The sequence below is a fragment of the Bos indicus genome, chromosome X (assembly GCF_029378745.1).
Source record: "Bos indicus isolate NIAB-ARS_2022 breed Sahiwal x Tharparkar chromosome X, NIAB-ARS_B.indTharparkar_mat_pri_1.0, whole genome shotgun sequence".
NCBI classification, from domain to species: Eukaryota; Metazoa; Chordata; class Mammalia; order Artiodactyla; family Bovidae; genus Bos; species Bos indicus.
In genome coordinates this window covers 88,286,952-88,314,677 of record NC_091789.1, presented here as the reverse complement: position 1 = coordinate 88,314,677, position 27,726 = coordinate 88,286,952, and the positions used below count along the sequence as shown (strand labels likewise).

The 27,726-nt window shown below is 38.6% G+C and overlaps 1 protein-coding gene across 5 annotated transcripts in view; it reads right to left on the bottom strand.

Moving 5' to 3' along the window:
• OPHN1 (oligophrenin 1) overlaps positions 1-27,726 on the bottom strand; it is a 627,556-nt gene that overhangs the window by 164,702 nt on the left and 435,128 nt on the right. For all 5 annotated transcript variants that reach the window (XM_070784718.1, XM_070784715.1, XM_070784720.1 and 2 more), the window contains one exon: positions 711-795. In XM_070784718.1, coding sequence (XP_070640819.1) covers positions 711-795 — 85 coding nt within the window. The remainder of the gene's footprint in view (positions 1-710; positions 796-27,726) is intronic.

Below are 27,726 nucleotides of genomic sequence, written 5' to 3'. Positions count from 1 at the left end.
AAAGAGTACAATAACTGAAAAGACATTTTAGCACATAAAGTATGGTGTATACTATGGGACATAGAAAATGGTAAGAAATGAATGAGTTTAAAAAGTATATATGTCACAAATAATTTTATGCAGTATAAAGTTATACCAATAAACTGTCATTGTGCATCCCCAAATTTTGCTCATGAGTTAATTTTTTCCTACTGCCATCACTTCATTTAGTTCTAACATTTTTTTTTCTTTTTAAGTTCTAACTTTTTTATATTTGTATTTTTTTGGGTTTTATTCACATTATTAAAAAAGACATACAAATACACAAATTATGCATGTGTAAATGCAATTTAATGTTTCAAAATTATTATTATCCAACAATACAGGTTAAAAATCTTGAATTTTCCCAACTCCTGAGTTTGCTGGTGAGCCCACTGTGATATCACCCTATCTGTGCATAAAGGCAAACCTTCAAATTGTTTTTAAAGCAAATTTTCTTCAGAAACCCACATTTCAATAATAATTCTATTATTTTGATGTTTCCCTTGCTTAAATTCCCAATTTAAAAAAAGGCTCCTAATGTACATTTTTATTTAACAAAAATTCTTTTCATTCTTTTTTCTTTAGCAATTCTATCTAAACTCCCAAAATTGGGATACATTAACTCCATCTCCATCCATCCAAATTCGATCATTTCTGAAAAGCAATGTTCCAAATCATATTAGACATACCTGAGGTAGAATTTCAAGGAGCTGGTGATTGTCTTAATGTCCCAGTCACTATTATGAAAATCAATATCTCCTGGGCATTTAGGATCTATTCAAGAAGAAAAAAAAATGAAAAAAGTTAATTTTTCACAAGATACTAGATTTTACCCCTTTAAAAGAAAAATAAAGTACATTAATTAAAAGATAGTTACTCTAACGAGCTTTCACAAAATGAAAACTTTACAACAAACATGTCTTTGAGGTATCAAAAAATTTCCTTGCACTCCAGTTAAGCATGCAAGGAGCTTGGAAGTCAACTCTTGCATTCACACAAGAAGAAAAAAAAATGGAACAACCTGAAAATCAACTCCTCTTAGCTCCATCAGAGAACTGAGGTCATAGGGCAAGCTGAAGAAACAGACAAGCAGACACAGAAAATCAAAACATATAGGGCATAAGCCCAAGAGCAGAAAAGTCCTTGGGAACCAGTTCAGGACTATGAAAACCTAATCAATAACTGGCAAATTGCTAGAGGCTCACTGTGAACCTCTTAAGTGGTAAAGTCCATAAGTGTTCAGCTTTCATAGGCTTAATTCAAATGCCAACTCATTCCCAAAGTGTCTCTAATTACCCTCACCTCAATGTTAACATCAGGAACTTTTTTTTTTTTTTTTGTACAAATACTTATTAAGCAGCTACCATGCACCAGATACTAGGTGTATTTGTTCATTCCTCCATGTTTCCATTGTGTGATGTTCATCTCTGTTGTGTTTCACTCTGATTATTTTCTATAAATATCTGTGTTATGAACTGACAGACTCTTTATCTGGCTAGCTTTTAGCACAATCTAGGCATAGAAAAATTTCACTTTTCACTTTCTTGCATTGAAGAAGGAAATGGCAACCCACTCCAGTGTTCTTGCCTGGAGAATCCCGGGGATGGGAGAGCCTGGTGGGCTGCCGTCTATGGGGTCACACAGAGTCAGACACGACTGAAGTGACTTAGTAGCAGCAGCAGTGTGAACAGGCTTGAGAGTTAAAAATTTTAAGCAGGCCCAGTCCTAGGGGACTCCCAAGCTTTTGGGAGTTTTACCTACAGGAGCCTTATCAGATTCTCACAGTGAAGATCTGAGAAAAATTCCATCATGTTACTGTAATTCTGAAAAGCGGATAAGAAAATTAGCCATTTAAAAATATGCATTGACCATTTTGTTTTTCTTATTAAGGCCTACGCTCAAAGAAACTATTTTACCAGAACTTGACTGACCTGGGAAAGGGGAAATTCACAACTCCAGAACTGGAATGCCCCCCTGTCTCTTCTAAGGGGGAAAACTGAAACAAAACTGAACAATATTTGTGAAGATCATAAGCCAGAAGCAAAGGTTCACTAAAATACTAAGCATTCACCCCCCAAGGAAACCAGAATTGAAAGAGACACATACACCTTGATGTTCACTGAAGCACCGTTTACAATATCTAGGACATGGAAGCAACCTAGATGTCCATCCGCAGGTGAATGGATAAGTAAGTTGTGGTACAAATACACAAAGGACTATTACTAGACTATAAAAAGGAATGCATTTGAGTAAATTCTAATGAGGTGTATGAACCTGGAGCCTATCATACAGAGTGAAGTCAGAAAGACAAACACTGATACAGTATATTAATGTGTATATATGGAATTTAGAAAGATGGTAATGACAACCTTATATGCAAGACAACAAAAGACACAGATGTAAAGAAGAGACTTCTGGACTCTGAGGGAAAAGGTGAGGGTGGGGTGATTTGAGAGAATAGCATTGAAACATGTTTATTACCATATGTAAAATACATGACCAGTACTAGTTTGATGCATGAAGCAGGCACCCAAAGACAGTGCTCTGAGACAGCAGAGGGATAGGGTAGGAATGGAGGTGGGAGGGGAGTTCAGGATGGGGAGACACATGTATACCTGAGGCTGATTCATACTGATGTATGGCAAAAACCATCACAACACTGTAAAGTAATTATCCTCCAATTAAAATAAATACGGAATGAAGCAGGGCAAAGACTAATAGAGTTTTGCCAATAAAATGCACTAGTCATAGCAAACACCCTCTTCCAACAACACAAGAGAAGACTCTACACATGGACATCACCAGATGGTCAACACCGAAATCAGATTGATTATATTCTTTGCAGCCAAAGATGGAGAAGCTCTATACAGTCAGCAAAAACAAGACCGGGAGCTGACTGTGGCTCAGATCATGAACTCCTTATTGCCAAATTCAGACTTAAATTGAAGAAAGTAGGGAAAACCACTAGACCACTCAGGTATGACCTAAATCAAATCCCTCATGATTATACAGTGGAAGTGAGAAATAGATTTAAGGGACTAGATCGGATAGATAGAGTGCCTGATGAACTATGGACAGAGGTTCGTGACATTGTACAGGAGACAGGGATCAAGATCATCCCCATGGAAAAGAAATGCAAAAAAGCAAAATAGCTGTCTGAGGAGGCCTTACAAATAGCTGTGAAAAGAAGAGAAGGGAAAAGCAAAGGCGAAAAGGAAAGATATAAGCATCTGAATGCAGAGTTCCAAAGAATAGCAAGAAGAGATAAGAAAGCCTTCCTCAGTGATCAATGCAAAGAAATAGAGGAAAACAACAGAATGGGAAAGACTAGAGATCTCTTCAAGAAAATCAGAGATACCAAAGGAACATTTCATGCAAAGATGGGCTCGATAAAGGACAGAAATGGTATGGACCTAACAGAAGCAGAAGATATTAAGAAGAGGTGGCAGGAATACACAGAAGAACTGTACAAAAAAGATCTTCATGACCAAAATAATCACGATGGTGTGATCACTCACCTAGAGCCAGACATCCTGGAATGTGAAGTCAAGTGGGCCTTAGGAAGTATCACTACGAACAAAGCTAGTGGAGGTGATGGAATTCCAGTTGAGCTATTTCAAATCCTGAAAGATGATGCTGTGAAAGTGGTGCACTCAATATGCCAATAAATTTGGAAAACTCAGCAGTGGCCACAGGACTGGAAAAGGTCAGTTTTCATTCTAATCCCAAAGAAAGGCAATGCCAAAGAATGCTCAAACTACCACACAATTGCATTCATCTCACATGCTAGTAAAGTAATGCTTAAAATTCTCCAAGCCAAGCTTCAGCAATTCGTGAACCATGAACTTCCAGATGTTCAAGCTGGTTTTAGAAAAGGCAGAGGAACCAGAGATCAAATTGTCAACATCCACTGGATCATCGAAAAAGCAAGAGAGTTCCGGAAAAACATCTTTTTCTGCTTTACTGACTATACAAAAGCCTTTGATTGTGTGGATCACAATAAACTGTGGAAAATTCTGAAGGAGATGGGAATACCAGACCACCTTACCTGCCTCTTGAGAAACCTATATGCAGGTCAGGAAGCGACAGTTAGAACTGGACATGGAACAATAGACTCGTTCCAAATAAGAAAAGGAGTACGTCAAGGCTGTATATTGTCACCCTGCTTATTGAACTTATATGCAGAGTACATTATGAGAAATGCTGAGCTGGAAGAAGAACAAGCTGGAATCAAGATTGCTGGGAGAAATATCAATAACCTCCGATATGCAGATGATACCACCCTTATGGCAGAAAGTGAAGAAAACTAAAAAGCCTCTTGATGAGAGTGAAAAAGTAGAGTTGAAAAGTTTGCATAAAGCTCAACATTCAGAAAACGAAGATCATGGCATCTGGCCCCATCACTTCATGGGAAATAAGTGGGGAAACAGTGTCAGACTTTATTTTTGGGGGCTCCAAAATCACTGCAGATGGTGACTGCAGCCATGAAATTAAAAGATACTGACTCCTTAGAAGGAAAGTTATGACCAACCTAGATAGCATATTCAAAAGCAGAGACATTACTTTGCCAACAAAGTTCTGTCTAGTCAAGGCTACGGTTTTTACAGTAGTCATGTATGGATGTGAAAGTTGGACTGTAAAAAAACCTGAGCACCAAAGAACTGATGCTTTTGAACTGTGGTGTTGGAGAAGACTCTTGAGAGTCCCTTGGACTGCAAGGAGATCCAACCAGTCCATCCTAAAGGAGATCAGTCCTGGGTGTTCACTGGAAGAACTGATGTTGAAGCTGAAACTCCAATAGGTTGGCCACCTAATGCGAAGCACTGACTCATTTGAAAAGACCCTGATGCTGGGAAAGATTGAGGGCGGGAGGAGAAGGGGATGACAGAGGATGAGATGGTTGGATGGCATCACCGTCTTGGTGGACATGGGTTTGGGTGGACTCCAGGAGTTGGTGATTGACAGGGAGGCCTGGCATGCTGCAGTTCATGGGGTCACAAAGAGTCAGACATGACTGAGCAAATGAACTGACTTCTGGTGACCTCTGTCTCCTTCCTCCCTCTTCTCTATGTAACTCTGTGAACCTCGCTGGGTGTTCCAGGCTGTGGAGAGCACATAGGGGTTTGATTACTGTCTAGACTGCTTTCTTGCCTTTTATTCCCCCTCTTCTCCTTCTGATCACCTATTTCTCCCTCCTCCCTCTTCTCTTCTCCATGTAACTCAGCGAACCTTTCTGGGTGTCCCTCATTGTGGAGAATCTTTTCTCCATTAACCTATATGTTTTTTCATCAGTGCTGCATGGATGGAGAAGTCTTGAGGCTATGGTAAGAATAAGACTGAAAACCAGAGGCAGGAGGCTTAAGTCCAAAACCTGAGAACATCAGAGAACTCCTGACTCCAGGGAACATTAATTAATAAGAGCACATCCAAAAGCCTCCATACCTACACTGAAACCAAGCTCCACCCAAGGTCCAACAAGTTCCAGAGCAAGACATACCATGCAAATTCTCCAGCATCTCAGGAACATAGCCCTGAGCTTATATATACAGGCTGCCCAAAGTCACAACAAACCCATAGACATCTCAAAACTCACTACTGGACACTTCATTGCACTCCAGAGAGAAGAAATCCAGCTCCACCCACTAGAACACGGACGCAAGCTTCCCTAACCAGGAAAGCTTGACAAGCTACTCGTCCAACCACACCCATAGAAAGGAACCTTCACAATAAAGAGGAATCACAAACTGCCAGAATACAGAAAGGCCACCCCAGAAACAGCAATCTAAACAAAATGAAAAGGCAAAGAAATACTCAGCAGGTAAAGGAACAGGATAAATGCCTACCAAACCAAACAAAAGAGGAGGAGATAGAGAGTCTACCTGAAAAGAATTCAGAATACTAATAGTAAAAATGATCCAAAATTTTTAAAACAAAATGGAGTTACAGATAAATGGCCTGGAGGCAAGGACTGAGAAGATGCAAGAAATGTTTAACAAGGACCTAGAAGAAATAAAAGAAGCAATCAATAATGAATAATGAAATAAATGAGATAAAAAATACTCTAGAGGGAACCAACAGGAGAATAACTGAGGCAGAAGATAGGATAAGTGAGGTAGAAGATAGAAAAGTGGAAATAAATGAAGCAGAGAGGAAAAAAGAAAAAACAATTAAAAGAAATGAAGACAACCTCAGAGACCTCTGGGACAATGTCAAATGCCCCAACATTCCAATCATAGGAGTCCCAGAAGAAGAAGACAAAGAGAAAGGCCATGAGAAAATACTTGAAGTGATAATAGTTGAAAACTTCCCTAAAATGAGGAAGGAAATAGTCACCCAAGTCCAAGAAACCCAGAGAGTCCCAAACAGGATAAACCAAAGGCAAAACACCCCAAGACACATATTAATCAAATTAACAAAGGTCAAACACAAAGAACAAATATTAAAAGCAGCAAGGGAAAAACAACAAATAACACACAAGGGGATTCCCATAAGGATAACAGCTGATATTTCAATAGAAACTCTCAGGGCAGAAGGGAATGGCAGGACATATTTAAAGTGATGAAAGAGAAAAACCTAAAACCCAGATTACTGTACCCAGAAAGGATCTTATTCAAATATGAAGGAGAAATCAAATGCTTTACAGTGAAGCAAAAGCTGAGAGAATTCAGCACCACCAAACCAGCTCCTCAACAAATGCTAAACCATCTCTAGAAAGGAAACAGAAAAGGTGTATAAACTTGACCCCAAAACATGAAAGTAAATAGCGACAGGATCATACTTATCAATAATTACCTTATTTGTAAATGGGTTGACTGCCCCAACCAAAAGACAAAGACTGGATGAATGGATGAAAAAAAAAAAAAAAGAGCCCTATATATGCTGTCTACAAGAGACCCACCTGAAAACAATGGACACATACAGACTGAAAGTGAAAGGCTGGAAAAAGATATTGCACACAAATGGAGACCAAAAGAAAGCAGGAGTAGCAATACTCATATCAGATAAAATAGACTTTGAAATAAAAGCTGTGAAAAGAGACAAAGAAAGACACTACATAATGGTCAAAGGATCACTCCAAGAAGAAGATACAAGAATTATAAATATATATGCACCAAACACAGGAGCACTGCAATATGTAAGGCAAATGCTAACAAGTATGAAAGGGGAAATTAAGAATAACACAGTAATAGTGGTAGACTTTAATACCCGTATGGATAGATATCCACACCTATGGATAGATCAATAAAACAGAAAATTAGCAAGGAAACATAAACTTTAAATGATACAATGGACCAGTTAAAACTAATTGATATCTATAGGACATTTCACCCTAAAACAATGAATTTCACCTTTTTCTCAAGTGCACACGGAACCTTCTCCAGGATAGATCACATCCTGGGCCATAAATCTAGCCGTGATAAATTCAAAACAATTGAAATCATCCCAAGCACCTTTTTGCTGATCACAATGCAGTAAGATTAGATGTCAATTACAGGAGAAAAACTATTAAAAATTCCAACATATGGAGGCTGAACAATACGCTTCTGAATAACCAACAAATCACAGAAGAAATAAAAAAAGAAATCAAAATATGCATAGAAATGAAAGAAAATGAAAACACAACAACCCAAAACCTATGGGACACTGTAAAAGCAGTGCTAAGGGAAAGGTTCATAGCAATACAGGCTTACCTAAACAAACAAGAAAAAAGTAAAATAAATAACCTAACTCTACACTTAAAGCAACTAGAAAAGGAAGAAATGAAGAACCCCAGGGTTAGTAGAAGGAAATAAATCTTTAAAATTAGGGCAGAAATAAATGCAAAAGAAACAAAAGAGACCATAGCAATAATCAACAAAGCCAAAAGCTGGTTCTTTGAGAAGATAAATAAAATTGACAAACCATGAAGCAGACTCATAAAGAAACAAAGGGAGAAGAATCAAATCAGGAAAATTAGAAATGAAAATGGAGAAATTACAACAGACAACACAGAAATACAAAGCATCATAAGAGACTACTATCAGCAACTATAGGCCAACAAAATGGACAACTTGGAAGAAATGTACAAGTTATTAGAAAAGTATAACTTTCCAAAACTGAGCCAGGAAGAAATAGAAAATCTTAACAGACCCATCACAAGCACAGAAATTGAAACTGTAATGAGAAATCTTCCAGCAAGCAAAAGCCCAGGACCAGATGGCTTCACGGCTGAATTCTACCAAAAATTTAGAGAAGAGCTAACACATATCCTACACAAACTCTTTCAGAAAATTGCAGAGGAAGATAAACTTCCAAACTCATTCTATGAGGCCACCATCACCCTAATACCAAAACTAGACAAACATGCCACACACACACACACACACACACACACACACACACAAACTACAGGCCAATAACACTGGTGAACATAGATGCAAAAATCCTTAACAAAATTGTAGCAAACAGGATCCAACAACATATTAAAAAGATCATACATCACGACCAAGTGGGCTTTATCCCAGGGATGCAAGGATTCTTCAATATCCGCAAATAAATCAATGTAATACACCACATTAACAAATTGAAAGATAAAAGCGATATGATTATCTCAATAGATGCAGAGAAAGCCTTTGACAAAATTGAACATCCATTTATGATAAAAACCCTCCAGAAAGCAGGAATAGAAGGAACATACCTCAACATAATAAAGGCTATATATGACAAACCCACAGCAAACATCCTCAATGGTGAAAAATTAAAAGCATTTCCCCTAAAGTCAGGAACAAGACAAGGGTGCCAACTCTCACCACTTCTATTCAACATAGTTTTGGAAGTTTTAGCCACAGCAATCAGAGAAGAAAAAGAAACAAAAGTAATCCAGATTGGAAAAGAAGAAGTAAAACTCTCACTGTTTGCAGACGACATGATCCTCTACATAGAAAACCCTTAAGACTCCACCAGAAAATTACTAGAGCTAATCAATGAATATAGAAAAGTTGCAGGATATAAAATTGACACACAGAAATCTCTTGCATTCCTATACATTAACAATGAGAAAACAGAAAGAGAAATTAAGAAAACAATTCCATTCACCATTGCAATGAAAAGAATAAAATATTTAGGAATAAATTGACCTAAAGAAACAAAAGACCTATATGTAGAAAACTATAAAACACTGATTAAAGAAATCAAAGAGGACACAAATAGATGGAGAAATATACCATGTTCATGGACTGGAAGAATTTATATAGTGAAAATGAATATACTACCTAAAGAAATCTATAGATTCAATGCAATCCCTATCAAGCTACCAACGGTATTTTTCACAGAGCTAGAACAAATAATTTCACAATTTGTATGGAAATAAAAAAAACCTCGAATAGCCAAAGCAATCTTGAGAAAGAAGAATGGACCTGGAGGAATCAACCTGCCTGACTTTAGGCTATACTACAAAGCTTCAGTTATCAAGACAATATGGTACTGTCACAAAGACAGAAATGTAGATCAATGGAACAAAATAGAAAGCCCAGAGATAAATACACGCACCTATGGAGAAGGCAATGGCACCCCACTCCAGTACTCTTGCCTGGAAAATCCCATGGATGGAGGAGCCTGGTAGGCTGCAGTCCATGGGGTTGCTAAGAGTTGGACACGACTGAGCGACTTCACTTTCACTTTTCACTTTCATGCATTGGAGAAGGAAATGGCAACCCACTCCGTGTGTTCTTGCTTGGAGAATCCCAGGGACGGGGAACCTGGTGGACTGCCGTCTATGGGGTCGCACAGAGTCGGACACGACTGAAGTGACTTAGCAGCAGCAGCAGCATGGACACCTTATATTTGACAAAGGAGGCAAGAATATACAATGGAAAAAAGACAATCTCTTTAACAAGTGGTGCTGGGAAAACTGGTCAACCACTTGTAAAAGAATGAAACTAGAACACTTTCTAACACCACACACAAAAATAAACTCAAAATGGATTAAAGATCTAAACGTAAGCCCAGAAACTATCAAACTCCTAGAGGAAAAGTTAGGCAAACACTCTCTGACATAAATCACAGCAGGATCCTCTATGACCCACCTCCCAGAATAATGGAAATAAAAGCAAAAATAAACAAATGGGACCTAATTAAACTTAAAAGTTTTTGCACAGTGGAGGAAACTATAAGCAAGGTGATAAGACAGCCTTCAGAATGGGAGAAAATAATAGCAAATGAAGCAATTGACAAGGAATTAGTCTCAAAAATATACAAGTAGCTCCTGCAGCTCAATTCCAGAAAAATAAATGACCCAATCAAAAAAAAAAAAAAAAAAAGGGCCAAAGAACTAAACAGACATTTCTTCAAAGAAGACATAAAGATAGCTAGCAAACACACTGACAAGATGCTCAACATCACTCATTATCAGAGAAATGCAAATCAAAACCACAATGAGGTACCATCTCACGCCAGTCAGAATGGCTGCTATCCAAAAGTCTATAAACAATAAATGCTGGAGAGGGTGCGGTGAAAAAGGTGAAACCCTCTTACACTGTTGGTGGGAATGCAAACTAGTACAGCCACTATGGAGAACGGTGTGGAGATTCCTTAAAAAGCTGGAAATAGAACTGCCATATGACCCAGCAATCCCACTGCTGGGCCTACACAGAATTGAAAGAGACACGTGTACCCCAATGTTCATCACAGCACTGTTTAAAATAGCCAGAACATGGAAGTAACCTAGATGTCCATCGGCAGACGAATGGATAAGAAAGTTGTGGTACATATACACCATGGAATATTACTCAGCTATTAAAGAGAATGCATTTGAATCAGTTCTAATGAGGTGGATGAAACTGGAGCCTGTTATACAGGGTGAGGTAATTCAGATCAAAAAACACCAGTACAGTATATTAACACATATATATGGAATTTAGAAAGATGATAACCATGACCCTATATGCGAGACAGCAAAAGAGGCACAGATGTAAAGAACAGACTGTTGGCCTCTGTGGGAGAAGGCGAGGGTGGGATGATTTGAGGGAAAAGTATTGAAACATGTATACTATAATATGTGAAATAGATCAGCAGTCCAGGTTTGATGCATGAGTCAGGGTGCTCAGCGCTGGTGCACTGGGATGACCATGAGAGATGGGATGTGGAGGGAGGTGGGAGGGAGGTTCAGCCTGGGGAAAACATGTATACCCATGGCTGATTCATGTGAATGTATGGCAAAACCACAATAGTGTAAAGTAATTAGCCTCCAATATAAATAAAAATTTTTAAAAATGAATACTGAGGGTTGATTGCCTTTAAACTTGACTTGTTTCATCTCCTTCCTGTCCAAGGGACTCTTAATAGTCTTGTCCAGCATCACAGTTCAAAAGCATCAATTCTTCAGCACTCAGCCTTCTTTATGGTCCAACTCTCATATGGGTACCTGACTACTGCAAAAACCATAGCTTTGACTATACGGACCTTTGTTGACAAAGTGATATCTGTGCGTTTAAATACACTGTCTAGGTTTGTCTTAGCTTTCCTTCCAAGGAGCACTTGTCTTTTAATCTCATGGCTGCAGTCATCGTCCATAGTGATTTTGGAGCCCAATAAAAGAAAACCTTTCACTGCTTCCAGGATCAGGATGGGGAACACATGTACACCCATGGCTGATTCATGTCAATGTATGGCAAAAGCCACTACAATATTTTAAAGTAATTTGCCTTCAATTAAAACAATAAATTAAAAAAAAATAAAAGCCAAAAATAAAAGGCCACTAAAAGACACACACACACACACACACACACACAAAACCTTAAGAAACACAGAAAACATCAGAATCAGATATGGTAGACACTTTAGAATTATCAAACTGGGAATTTAAATAACTATGATTAGTACACTAAGGATCATAATGAATAAGGTGGATAACATAAAACAATGAATTGGATTAATGTAAGTGGAGAGATAGAAACTTTAAGAAAGAATCAAAAGGAAATTTTAGAAATCAAAAACACCATAACAGAAATGAAGAATTTCACTGATGGACACGGTTGAGAAAATAATCAGTGAACCTGAAGAAATGTCAGTAGGAACTTCTGAAACGAAAAGGGATAGAGAAAGATATACCATACAAACATTAATGAATAAAAAACTGAGGTAGCTCCATTCATTTCAAATAAAGCAGATTAAGGAAAATTATCAGGGATAAAGAGAGTCATTAAACAGAAGGATTAATTCTCGAAGAAAACATGTGTGTGTATACATAAAGTCACCCAGTTGTGTCGAATTCTTTGTAACCCCATGGACAGTAGCCTGCCAACCTCCTCTATCCATGGGATTTTCCAGGTAAGAATACTGGATTGGGGAGCCATTTCCTTTTCCAGGGGATCTTTTTGACCCAGGAATTGAACCTGCATCTCTTACATCTCCTGTATAGGCAGATGGGTTCTTTACCACTGCACCTCCTGGGAAGGAGACCCAGGTTTGATCCCTGGATCAGGAAGATCCACTGGAGAAGGAAATGGCAATACACTTCAGTATTCTTGCCTGGGAAACCACTTGGATAGAGAAGCCTGGCAGACTATAGTCCATGAGGGTACAAAAGAGTCAGACATGACTTAGTGACTAAACAAAAACAAAACTATATATATATACACAACTATAAATATATATGTATTTTATATATATGTATATGTATTTATATATATATATGTATAATATGTATATGTATATATATTATCCTTGTTGGATATATCCTTGTTGTGTATGTGAATATATATATATATATATATTTATGTATATTCACATACACAACAAGGATATATCCAACAAGGATAATATATATTATATAATATTTTTATATTCAAAATATAAAATAAATCATACATTTGACTTTAAAAAGAGCAACAACTCAATTTAAAAAATGACAGAGGACATGAATAAAGATTTTTCCAAAGATGATATACAGATAGCCACAGGCACATGAAAAGATGTTCAACATCACTGATCATTATGGAAATGCAACTCAAACGAGCTACAATGAGCTAACACCACACATCTGTCAGAATGGCTATTACCAAAAAGACAAGAAATAACAAGTGTTGGTGAAGATAGGAGTAAACAACCCTCATTCACTGTTGATAGAAATGTATACTAGTGTAGGCCCTAGAAAACAGTATGGAGATCCCCTAAAAAATTGAAAAACTACCACACAATCCAGAAATTCCACTCTGAATATTTATGTGGAGAAAATGAAAATACTAATTCAAAAAGATATATGGATCATATGTGCAGCTTTATTTACAATACCCAAGATATGGAGGTTCAACCTAAGTGTCTATAGATAGTTGAATGGATAAAGAATAAGTGGTATATATACACAGTTAAATACTACTCAGCCATGAAAAGAATGAAATCTTGCTATTTGTCACAACTTGGATGGACCTAGAGTGTATTATGTTAAGTGATATAAGTCAGACAAAGAAAGACAAATACTATACGATTTCACTTATATGTGGAATAAAAATAAAAACAAATGGAACAATATAACCAAACAAAGAGGTTATTTATCAGTGGAGTAGTAGTTGAGGGGAGGAGAGAAATAGTTGAGGGAGATTAAACTGCCAGATACATTATGAAATGTATAGTATGGGGAATATAGTCAATAATTATATAATATCTTTGTAAGCTGACAGATGAAAACTATAATTATCTGGTTATCACTTTGAAATGTAAACAAATATCGAATTACTATTTTGTGTACCAGGAACTAATACAGTGTTGTAGGTCAACTGTACTTCAAAAACACACATTCAGAGAAAAGGAGATCAGCCTTGTGGTCACCAGAGACAGGGGATGGGGGAAACGGGGAACTAGATGAAGGTGGTCAAAGCTATAAACATCTAGTTAGAAGATCAATAAGTACTCAATATGTAATTTACAACATGACAAAGGTAATTAACTCTGCTGTATACTATATATGAAAGTTGTGAAGAGAGTAAATTTTATTTTCTACTTCTTTTACACCTTATTTATATGAGACTATGCATTTTTACTAAGCTTATTGTGGTAATCATTTCATGATACGCTGCTGCTGCTGCTAAGTTGCTTCAGTCCTGTCTGACTCTGTGCAACCCCATAGATGGCAGCCCATCAGGCTCCGCTGTCCCTGGGATTCACCAGGCAAGAACACTGGAGTGGGTTGCCATTTCCTTCTCCAAAGCATGAAAGTGAAATCGCTCAGTCGTGTCCGACTCTTTGCGATCCCATGGACTGCAGCCCACCAGGCTCCTCTGTACATGGGATTTTCCAGGCAAGAGTACTGGAGTGGGGTGCCATTGCCTTCTCCGATTTCATGATATAAGTAAGTCAAATCAGACTTCCCAGGTGGTGCAAGTGGTAAAGAACCTGTCTGCCAATGCAGGAGACATAAGAGATGCAAGTTCATTCCCTGGGTCAAGAAGATCCCCTGGAGGAAGCCATGGCAACCCATGCCAGTATGCTTGCAAGGAGAATCCCATGGATACAGGAGCTTGGCAGGCTACACTCCATGGGGTCGCAAAAGAGGGGGACATAACTGAAGTGACTGAGCATGTAAGTTAAATCATTATTCGGTATACCTTAAACTTCATTTCAGTCATTCAGTCATGTCAGACTCTTTGTACCCCATGGACTGCAGCAAGCCAGGCTTTCCTGTCCATCATCAACTCCCAGAGCTTGATCAAACTCATGTCCATCGAGTCAGTGATGCCATTCAACCATCTCATCCTCTGTCGTCCTCTTCTCCTGCCTTCAGTCTTACCCAACATCAGGATCTTTTCCAATGAGTCAGTTCTTCACATTAGGTGGCCAAAGTATAGGAGTTACAGCTTCAGCATCAGTCCTCCCAATGAATATTCAGGACTGATTTCTTTTAGGATTGACTGATTTGATCTCCTTGCTTTCCAAGTGACTCTCAAGAACCTTCTCCAATACCACAGTTCAAAAACATCAATTCATCGGCGCTCAGGTTTCTTTATGGTCCAACTCTCACATACATACATGACTACTGGAAAAACCATAGCTTTGACTAGACGGACCTTTGTCAGTAATGTCTCTGCCTTTTAATATGCTATCTAGGTTTGTCATAGCTTTTCTTCCAAGGAGCAGCATCTCTTAATTTCATGGCTACAGTCACCATCTGCAGTGATTTTGGAGCCCAAGAAAATAAAGTCTCTCACTGTTTCCGTTGCTCCCCCATCTATTTACTATGAAGTGATGGATGCCATGATCTCTGTTCTTTGAATGCTGAGTTTTAAGCCAAGTTTTTCACTCTCTTCTTTCACTTTCACCAACAGGTTCTTTAGTGCCTCTTCACTTTCTGTCATAAGGGTGGTGTCATCTGCATATCTGAGCTTATTGATATTTCTCCCGGCAATCTTTATTCAAGCTTGTGCTTCATACAGTCTGGCATATCACATGATATACTCTGCATATAAGTTAAATAAGCAAGATAACAACATACAGCCTTGATGTACTTCTTTCCCAATTTTGAACTAGTCTGTTGTTCCATGTCCAGTTCTAACTGTTGCTTCTTGACATGCATACAGATTTATCAGGAAGTAGGTAAGGTGGTCTGGTATTCCCATCTGTTTAGAATTTTCCACAGTTTGTTATGATACACAAAGTCAAAGGATTTAGCGTTGTCAATAAAGCAGAAGTATATGTTTTTCTGGAATTCTCTTGCTTTTTCTATGATCCAACAGATGTTGGCAATTTGATCTCTTCTTCTTCTGCCTTTTCTAAATCCAGCCTGAACTGATTAAGTTATCAGTAATGTATTGTTGAAGCCTAACCTGGAGATTTTTGAGCATTACTTTACTAGCGTGTGAGATGAGTGCAATTCTGCAGTAGCTTGAACATTTTTTGGCATTGCCTTTCTTTAGAATTGGAATGAAAATTGACCTTTTCCAATCCTATGGTTGCTGCTGCATTTTCTAAATTGGCTGGCATATTGAATGCAACGCTTTCACAGCATCATCTTTTAGGATTTGAAATAGCTCAGCTGGAATTTCATCACCTCCACTAGCTTTGTTCATAGTAATGCTTCCTAATGTAAATTGACTTCACACTCCAGTATATCAGACTCTGGGTGAGTGATCACACCTTCATGGTTATCTGGGTCATTAAGATCTTTTTTGTATAGTTCGTGTATTCTTGCCACCTTTTCTAAATATCTTCTGCTTCTGTTAGGTCCATACCATTTATGTCTTTTATTGTGCCCATCTTTGCATGAAATATTCCCTTTATATCTCTAATTTTCTTAAAGAAATCTCTTGCCTTTCCCATTCTATTGTTTTCCTCTATTTCTTTGCATTGATCCCTGAGGAAGGCTTTCTTATCTCTCCTTACTCTTTCTTGGAACTCTGTATTCAGTTAGGTGTATCTTTCCTTTTCTCCTCTGTCTTTTGCTTCTCTTCTTTTCTCATATAATTGTAAGGCCTCCTCAGACAACCGTCTGCCTTGTTGCATTTCTTCTTCTTGGGGATGGTTTTGATCACCACCTCCTGTACAATGATACGAACCTCTGTCCATAGTTCTTCAGGCACTCTGTCTATCAGATCTAGTCCCTTGAATCTATTTCTCACTTCCACTGTATAATCATAAGAGATTTGATTTAGGTCACACCTGAATGGCCTAGTGGTTTTCCCTACTTTCTTCAATTTATGCCTGAATTTTCAAAAAGGAGTTCATGATCTGAGCCACAGGCAGCTCCTGGTCTTGATTTTGCTGACTCTACAGAGCTTTTCCATCTTCAGCTGCAAAGAATATGATCAGTCTGATTTCTGTATTGATCATGTGGTTTTGTCCACATGTAGAGTTGTCTCTGTGTTGTTGGAAGAGGGTGTTTGCTACGACCAGTGCGTTCTCTTGGCGAGACTCTGTTAGCCTTTGCCCTGCTTCATTTTTTACTCCAAGGCCAAAGTTGCCTGTTACTCCAGGTATCTCTTGACTTCCTACTTTTTCATTCCAGTCCCCTATGATGAAAAAGACACCTTTTTTGGTGTTAGTTCTAGAAGTTCTTGTAGATCTTCATAGAACCATTCAACTTCAGTTTCTTCAGCATTAGTGGTTGGTGGATAGACTTGGATTATGTGATATTGAATGTCTTGTCTTGGAAACGAACAGAGATCATTCTGTCATTTTTGAGATTGCATCCAAGTACTGCATTTTAGACTCTTTTGTTGACTATGAGGGCTACTCCACTTCTTCTAAGGGATTCTTGCCAACAGTAGTAGATATAATGGTTATCTGAATTAAATTAACCCATTCTGGTTCATTTTAGTTCATGGATTCCTAAAATGTGGATATTCACTCTTGTCATCTCTATTTGACCACTTCCAATTTACCTTGATTCATGGACCTAACATTCCAGGTTCCTATACAATACTGTTCTTTTCAGCATTGGACTTTACTTCCAGCACCAGTCACATCCACAAACTGGACATTGTTTTCACTTTGTCTCAGCCTCTTCATTCTTTCTGGAGCTATTTCTCCTCTGTTCTCCAGTAGCATATTAGGCACCTATGAACCTGGGGAGTTCATCTTTCAGTGTCCTATCTTTTTGCCTTTTTATACTGTTCATGGGGTTCTCAAAGCAAGAACACAGAAGTAGTTTGTCATTCCTTTCTCCAGTGGACCATGTTTTATCTGAACTCTCCACCATGACCCCTCCATCTTGGGTGACCCTACATGGCATGGCTCATAGTTTAAGTGAGTTAGACAAGGCTGTGATCCAAGTGATCAGTTGGGTTAGTTTTCTGTAATTGTGGTTTCCATTTTGTTTGCCCTCTGATGGATAATAAGAGGCTTGTGGAAGCTTCCTTATGGGAAAGGCTGGCTGTGGGGGAATCTTGGTCTTGCTTTGATCCAATTTTCTGTTGATGTGTGGGGCTGTGTTCCCTCCCTATAGTTTGGCCTCAGGCCAAGTTACTGTAGGGGTAGTGGTGTTACTCTTGACCTCCTTCAAAAGGACTTATGCCAGGGTGTTGTATTCAGTGTCTCTGACTCCATGGCAGGCCATGTTGATCCATGTCTCCATTGGAGATTCCTGGACACTCACAGGCAAGTCTGGCTCAGTCTCTTGTGGAGTCACTGCTACTTTCTCCTGGGTCCTGGTGCATACAAGGTTTTGTTTGAGACCTCCAAGAGTCTGTTCTTCCAGTCCTGTGAAAGTTCTGTAATCAAACTGCACTGGCCTTTAAAGTCAAATTCCCTGGGAGTTCTCAGCCCCTTTGCTGGATCCCCAGGTTGGGAAATCTATTGTGGGCCCTAGAACTTTTGCAACAGTGCATGAACTTCTTTGGCATAATTGTTCCCCAGTTTGTGGGTTATCTGCTCGGTGGCGCTATGGTGGGGCTTACAGACTGTGCCTCCCAGGTCTGCTGCAGCCAGAGCCCCTGTTCCTGCAGAAGGCCCCTGCTCACCCATATCTCTTCAGGAGACACCCAAACACTCAATTATATCTCAATAAAAATGGAAGGAAAAAGTTATTTTGAATTGAGATATCATTTACATATCAAATAGACACCATATTTTGAACAATTAGTACAAACTATAATGTAAAATACCTCATTAATAATTTATTATATTACACATTAAATTGATAATATTCTTAATATCTCAGGTTAAATAAAAATTTATGATTTTAAAAATGTCTAAGTTGAATGTCTCAGCTACATATCATCTAAATCAGATATGGGTAAGATAATTCATCCTGAGGCAATGTGCTCCCCAGCTGGCAACCTGTGAAAACAAGTTAGATGCTTCCAAAATAGATATGGGACAGGCATAGAACAAACACTCTCACTCTAAAAGATAGAAATAGAAAAATTGAACGGGGTACTAGTATTGATCAAGTCCCAAATCTTAAGGCCAGTTTGAGTGGGGATTCTGCCTTCTAGACATATTTGGTAGTGGTCAGGTCTCCAAGGCTTTGGACAGCCCTGCTCCCATGGTTTGTGTGGCACAGCCTATTCAGCAGCTCTCTTGGGTTAGAGTTCAGGGCAGGTGACTCTCCAAGGCTGGAACTGCATACATGTGATATTATAAGACTGGGGTAATGGAGGCAGCCCCATCCCCACAGCACCATGGGGCATTGCACCAGTGGGGGCAATCTGTGGTGGCCATACATTCACAATAGTCCTTTGACTCCATCCACCAACATGCATGTGGAAGTAGTCATATCTCCATAGCTCTTGCACTCTGCATGCTGGCACTTGCATTGGTGCCCACAAAGTTTAGTGCCTGTGCCCTCCAGAGGGGCAACCACTTCAAGCCTGTGCCTATGCTTCTCCTGATATAACCTTTTTCTCTCAGAAGCGTGTCTGGCATATAGTAGGTAAGCTTCATCCTTTTTCACTAAATAAAGGCAAAAGATTCCTGGCTATAGAATAAACACTTCAGTTGTTTGAATGAAAATATCTTCCTATATAAATTGGTAACCAGTATATTCTGAAGCTTACTGCAGCTTTATTCATGTAAAATCTTGGCCCTGTCCAAGACCTGTCCATTCTCAGTGTAAGTAAAGTGACCACCAATTTAGCCATGTGCCTATTCAGGCTCCTTAATTTTCATAAGAATCTATCAATCCCAATTTCATCTCACTAGATTGTAAAGCATGTGCATCTGCATGAAACTGACATGGTTATGATTTCTGCATTCCAATTACTTCTCAGAGAATGACAATTTCATTCTATCAGCTAATTTTTATACATAACTTTGTGACAAGGTAGTATTTACAGAGAATTACTAGAGAAACATGCAGTCAAGATACTCAAGTGACTGAAATTTTCCTTTCTACCCAAACTACCCTCTGAATCTGTGGATAACCACAGCAGTCATTGTTGGAGTAATTCTTCTGTTTTCTACTCATTGGACCTGAAAGTTTTGAGCAAGAATTTAAACCAATATCTTACAAACCCAAATTTGACTCCTCCATGTCTATAATGCAATCAAAGCAACAAACTTAAAAGTTATTAGATCTAGGAAAAGCCAACGTAGTTCAAAAGAAGGGAGGCACTCTGAAGAAACAGAATACAGGGATTCCTCTGAAAAAAAAGTTTATTGTAAGATATAGAAAGTTTTAAAATTTTGGTGATAAGTTGTCAATATGATGAAAGGTGACTTCAATAAAACTCAAATAGTAATGAAGATAAAAATTATTCTTAGCCTAGGAATAGAAGATAAATAAAGATTTACAATAATGTGCTGGTAAATGTTTAATGACCAAGTTGGCTGGGGAAGGAGGCGAGCCTTGATTTGCAATGTATACCAGCTTCTGTGGTTTGGGGCCAATTCCAAGTTACCACATGATTTCAATAAACTTGGGAAATAATGTGCACAATCAGGTCTCATGAGCCAGTATGTCCTCATCCAGTACACCACTGAATCTGTCTCAAATGATCAGTTGATATCGCAGTTAAAGCTTAAGGTCAGAAGCCAGGAAGGAATCCTTCTTTGTTGTTGTTCAGTCACTAAATCACAGCTAACTCTCTGCAACCCCATGGATTGTAGCATGTCAGGTCTCCCTCTCCCTTTCCCAGAGTTCACCCAAGTTCATGTCCATTGAATCGGTGATGCCATCCAACCATCTCAACCTTCTTTTATCATTACTACTTATCATTGGATCAGAGTGTTTTGAACAATGATTCTCAAAACTAGCTTCTAGAAATTTCTTGAGAAGCTTTTTAAGAAAGAATGTCCAGGTTCCATTCTATGTAAATTATTCAGAATCTCGGGAGGAGAGTCTTGGTTGTTTCCTAAAGTCTCCAGATGATTTTAATGAATGGCAAAGACAGTGAATACCTAGGATGTGTAATGTAATTAAACAAGAAAGGGAACTTAAAGCTGTTGGAAAGGAGACAGAGTAACACTTATTTATCTAAGATATAAGTTTCTTCCTGAAAAACCCAAGATAAACAATAAAAAAAAGTCGTTAAAATTAACAGGAAACCTTGTTAAAATCCCTGGTCATAAAGTAAAGATATGAGAATTATAAGCATCTTAAATACTAGCAATAATCAATTAAAAAGTTTATTAGGAAAAATGCCACACTGCACATGTATGTGTATTATTTATATAATCAAGCCTAGGAATAAATATGCATGAACATTTAGAACTTATCTAAATAAAAGTCCAAAATATAAAAAGAAAACCACATAAATGAAAACAAATACTGTGATTTTGGACATACAGGCTAAATACTGAAAACTTATCAACTTGACTCCAACTAAGTTTTAGATTTAACATGATCCAAATAAAAATGTCAAAAAGCTTGTTTTCTGGAACATGATAAAAAGTTTATGGGGACAATCAGTGGGCAAAAATGGCTGAAACATTTCTTCAAAGAAGAATATGTAAGGAGAATTTGTGCTACTTGATAAGAAAATAATTAATGATGCTACAACAGTAACAAGGTCATACTGCTACAAGAACAAGTGGAAAAAGTGAAAAGCTCATGAAAAGATCATCATGTAAATATAAGAACTTAATACACAATAAATTCAGTCATTCAGTCGTGTCCGACTCTGCAACCCCATGGACTTCAGCATGTCAGGCTTCCCTGTCCATCACCAACTCCCAGAGCCTACTCAAACCCATGTCCATCGCGTCAGTAACACCATCCAACCATCTCATCCTCTATCCTCCCCTTCTCCCACCTTCAATAATATACAATAAACATTAAAAATTAGTGAAAAAAGAAGACGTTCAATAAATGGAGCATAGAAAATAATTAACAATGTGGAAAAGATAAAGTTAGATTCCTATTTTACAATCAAACAATATAGGCAATTTCCAATTAACAGAAGACTTAAAATGTAAAAAAAATAATAATAATAATAACCATTCAATTCACACACACACAAAAAAAACACAAATGAATTTTTACAGGCTCTTGATTTTGGAATGATATTCTGAGTATGTTAGAAAATTAAGTTTTGTATGCACCCTGGAGCATGTCATGAACATACTGCTAAGTTGGCAAGGTCTAGAAATTGACACAGAAATGACCACTTGAGAGATATAATGGGGTCATGATTTGATGAAGAACTTTAACTGAAACTATGCATCCCCAAAATGAGCCTATAGTCAGATGATAAACTGCATCAGAGTCATTTGTGAAGCTTTCTGAAATACAGATTCCTGTATCTCAATACAAGAGATTGTTTCATCAGGTCAAGGATTAAGCCTGGGAGGTTTTGTTTTTATTTTCTTTTAATATAAATTTATTTATTTTAATTGGAGGTTACTTAACAACTTCTCACATGTGATTCTAGGATGAGCCTGTTTTTCTGTTGTGTAATACGATAGACAGGGGTTCCCTGGTGGCTCAGTGGTAAATAATCTTCCTCTCAATATAGGAGACGTGGGTTCAATCCCTTGATTGGGAAGACCCCCTGGAGAAGGAAACAGCCACCCACTCCAGTATTCTTGCCTGGGAAATCCTATGGACAGAGGAGCCTGGTGGGTCACAGTCCATGGGGTTGAAGAGTCAGATACAACAATGACTAAACAACAGCAAAAGCAACAACTGTATGAAAGATGATAAAATTGGGAGTAAAAATAATCATATCTTGGTCAATGTTCTAAAAACCACTCAAATTAGGGCATAATGATTTTTTCCCTCACATTTAGAGGTAAAAAAAAAACCCAAACAAAAACACAAGAACAAAAACACCCCGCCCCCCATCAAATAGCCAGAAGGTTAGAGTGGTTCCTCTAAAACACCAGAGTCATGTCAGAATATAACACTGAATTAAGAAAACATTAGTAACATGATATTACTATGAAAATTCTAATTGCATTAATAGTTAAGATAAGTTTCGATTACTTGCAGTTGATGAAACTGACAGAGTGAGAGGAAGAAAAGAGAAGTGACTAACAGAAAGTGAACAGAAAAAGAACCTATGGGGCTCTGACACAAGTGGTAAATGCAGTAATGACTAAGGTGAAGACTGATCAATTTCACCAAGTTAGAATCATGCCAGCTCAGGCTCTTGCTTATCCCTATTCTTTAGTTATAAAACCCAGGGATGACAGACTAAAGGATAGCTGAAATAAAGGTCACTTTTTCTTTTGTTGTTGCTATATGTGTATGTCTCAAGTACACTGATAAAAGACAATACATCCATAGGAAAACAAATGCTATAAACAATGGCTGCAGCAGACCTTCAAATATTTAATAACTACTAATGGCACATGGTTCCATCAATAAGCAGAGGTGCTGGCTGTAAACATCAGAAATAGTCAGACTGATACATCTCAGCTATTTCAACTAGTTCCTGCCATATATATAGAAGAGAGGGATGTTATCTGAAGAAAAGGTAGAAGCTAACTTAGCAGATTAAAATAACTCCGTATGTGACCTATTGGTTCTCCCTGGATTCAATTATATAAAGATTGTTAATAATATTTATAACCTTGAGGCACTAATTCTACTTGTCAAATCTATGCACTTCAGTTCAGTTCAGTCGCTCAGTCGTGTCTGACTCTTTGCGACCCCATGAATCGCAGCACGCCAGGCCTCCCTGTCCATCACCAACTCCCGGAGTTCACGCAAACTCAAATCCGTCGAGTCAGTGATGCCATCCAGCCATCTGATCCTCTGGCGTCCCCTTCTCCTCCTGCCGCCAATCCCTCCCAGCATCAGTGTCTTTTCCAATGAGTCAACTCTTCGCATGAGGTGGCCAAAGTACTGGAGTTTCAACTTCAGCATCATTCCTTCCAAAGAAATCCCAGGACTGATCTCCTTCAGAATGGACTGGTTGGATTTCCTTGCAGTCCAAGGGACTCTCAAGAGTCTTCTCCAACACCACAGTTCAAAAGCCTCAATTCTTCAGCGCTCAGCCTTCTTCACAGTCCAACTCTCACATCCATACATGACCACAGGAAAAACCATAGCCTTGACTAGACGAAACTTTGTTGGCAAAGTAATGTCTCTGCTTTTGAATATGCCATCTAGGTTGGTCATAACTTTCCTTCCAAGGACTAAGCGTCTTTTAATATCATGGCTGAAATCACCATCTGCAGTGATTTGGAGCCCCAAAAAATAAAGTCTGACACTGTTTCCACTGTTTCCCGATTTATTTCCCATGAAGTGATGGGACTGGATGCCATGATCTTCATTTTCGGAATGCTGAGCTTTAAGCCAACTTTTTCACTCTCCATTTTCACTTTCATCAAGAGGCTTTTTAGTTCCTCTTCACTTTCTGCCAAAAGGGTGGTGTCATCTGCATATCTGAGGTTATTGATATTTCTCCCGGCAATCTTGATTCGAGCTTGTGTTTCTTCCAGTCCAGCGTGTCTCATGATGTACTCTGCATAGAAGTTAAGTAAGCAGGGTGACAATATACAGCCTTGACGTACTCCTTTTCCTATTTGGAACCAGTCTGATGTTCCATGTCCAGTTCTAACTCTTGCTTTTTGAACTGCATACAGATTTCTCAAGAGGCAGGTCAGGTGGTCTGGTATTCCCATCTCTTCCAGAATTTTCCACAGTTTATTGTGATCCACATAGTCAAAGGCTTTGGCATAGTTAATAAAGCAGAAATAGATGTTTTTCTGGAACTCTCTTGCTTTTTCCATGATCCAGCAGATGTTGGCAATTTGATCTTTGGTTCCTCTGCCTTTTCTAAAATCAGCTTGAACATCTGAAAGTTCATGGTTCATGTATGGCTGAAGCCTGGCTTGGAGAATTTTGAGCATTACTTTACTAGTGTGTGAGATGAGTGCAATTGTGCAGTAGTTTGAGCATTCTTTGTTATTGCCTTTCTTTGGGATTGGAATGAAAATTGACCTTTTCCAGTCCTGTGGCCACTGCTGAGTTTTCCAAATTTGCTGGCATATTGAGTGCAGCACTTTCATAGCATCATCTTTCAGGATTTGGAATAGCTCAACTGGAATTCTATCACCTCCACTAGCTTTGTTCATAGTGATGCTTTCTAAGGCCCACTTGACTTCACATTCCAGGATGTCTGGCTCTAGGTGAGTGATCACACCATTGTGATTATCTAGGTCGTGAAGATCTTTTTTGTACAGTTCTTCTGTGTATTCTTGCCATCTCTTCTTAATATCTTCTGCTTCTGTTAGGTCCATAAAATTTCTGTCCTTTATCGAGCCCATCTTTGCATGAAATGTTCCTTTGGTATCTCTCATTTTCTTGAAAAGATCTCTAGTCTTTCCCATTCTGTTGTTTTCCTCTATTTCTTTGCATTAGTCACTGAAGAAGGCTTTCTTATCTCTTCTTGCTATTCTTTGGAACTCTGCATTCAGATGCTTATATTTTTCCTTTTCTCCTTTGCTTTTCTCTTCTCTTCTTTTCACAGCTATTTGTAAGGCCTGCCAGACAGCCATTTTGCTTGTTTGCATTTCTTTTCCATGGGGATGGTCTTGACCCCTGTCTGTTGTATAATGTCATGAACCTCATTCCATAGCTCATCAGGGACTCTATCTATCAGACCTAGAACCTTAAATCTATTTCTCACTTCCACTGTATAATCATAAGGGATTTTATTTAGGTCATACCTGAATGGTCTAGTGATTTTCCCTACTGTCTTCAATTTAAGTCTGAATTTGGCAATAAGGAGTTCATGATCTGAGCCACAGTCAGCTCCTGGTCTTGTTTTTGTTGACTGTATACAGCTTCTCAAACTTTGGCTGCAAAGAATATAATCAATCTGATTTCGGTGTTGACCATCTGGTGATGTCCATGTGTAGAGTCTTCTCTTGTGTTGTGAAAGAGGGTGTTTGCTATGACCAGTGCATTGTCTTGGCCAAACTCTATTTGTCTTTGTCCTGCTTCATTCCGTATTCCAAGGCCAAATTTGCCTGTTACTCCAGGTGTTTCTTGACTTCCTACTTTTGCATTTCAGTCCCCTATAATGAAAAGGACATCTTTTTTGTGTGTTAGTTCTAAAAGGTCTTAGAGGTCTTCATAGAACTGTTCAACTTCAGCTTCTTCAGCATTACTGGTTGGGGCATAGTCTTGGATTACTGTGATATTGAATGGTTTGCCTTGGTAACGAACAGAGATCATTCTGTCGTTTTTGAGATTGCATCCAAGTACTGCATTTTGGAATCTTTTGTTGACCATGATGGCTACTCCATTTTTTCTGAGGGATTCCTGCCCGCAGTAGTAGATATAATGGTCATCTGAGTTAAATTCACCCATTCCAGTCCATTTCAGTTCGCTGATTCCTAGAATGTCGACATTCACTCTTGCCATCTCTTGTTTAACCACTTCCAATTTGCCTTGATTTATGGACCTGACATTCCTGGTTCCTATGCAATATTGCTCTTTACAGCATCGGGCCTTGCTTCTATCACCAGTCACATCCACAGCTGGGTATTCTTTTTGCTTTGGCTCCATCCCTTCATTCTTTCTGGAGTTATTTCTCCACTGATCTCCAGTAGCATACTGGGCACCTACTGACCTGGGGAGTTCCTCTTTCAGTATCCTATCATTTTGCCTTTTCATACTGTTCATGGGGTTCTCAAGGAAAGAATACTGAAGTGGTTTGCCATTCCCTTCTCCAGTGGACCACATTCTGTCAGATCCAATCTATGCAGAGTATACATTAAAACTAACTCATCAACAAATTATGTAATCACTAAAAAGGAGACAAATGAAATGCTCAATAAGAAGGACATTATCTGATAAATTTTGGTTCTTTTAACTATCATATTATGCCACCATTAAAATACGTATAAAGAATTTTTAATCATATTGGAAATGCTTATGTCAAGGTAATGGTGGTCATGAAAAATCTGAATCCCCCTACTACACATCTTCCATAAAACAACATAGAAGCACTGCTGCTCCTGCTGCTAAGTTGTTTCAGTTGTGTCCGACTCTGTGTGACCTCATAGATGGCAGTCCACGAGACTCCCCCGTCCCTGGGATTCTCCAGGCAAGAACACTGGAGTGGGTTGCCATTTCCTTCTCCAATGTATGAAAGTGAAAAGTGAAAGTGAAGTCGCTCATTCTTGCCTGACTCTTAGTGACGCCATGGACTGCAGCCTCCCAGGCTCCTCCTTCCATGGGATTTTCCAGGCAAGAGTACTGGAGTGGGTTGCCATTGCCTTCTCTGCATAGAAGCACTAGAAATACCTAAAAGTACATAAAGCCATGCCCTCCACATAAAAACACAGAGAACATCCAAATTCCAAGTTAACTGTAACTAGGAAAATGAACATTAAATCCTAGTGAGGTATCATTCAGTTTCTGCCCATATATCTTTGCAGGAAGCAACAGCAATCCTGGTAGAAGTGCATTCATGAGAAAGATAGAGGACTAGAGGCCTAAGATTAATTTAAAGCCAGAACCTGCACTCAGTATGCCAGCAAATTTGGAAAACTCAGCAGTGGCCACACGACTGGAATGATCAGTTTTCATTCCAATCCGAAAGAAAGGCAATAACAAAGAATGCTCAAACTAACACACAATTGCACTCATCTCACACGCTAGTAAAGTAATGCTTAAAATTCTCCAAGCCAGGCTTCAGCCATACATGAACCGTGAACTTCCAGATGTTCAAGCTGGTTTTTAGTAAAGGCAGAGGAACCATAGATCAAATTACCAACATCTGCTGGATCTTCAAGAAAGCAAAAGAGTTCCAGAAAAACATCTAATTCTGCTTTGTTGACTATGCCAAAGCCTCTGACTGTGTGGATCACAATAAACTGTGGAAAATTCTGAAAGAGATG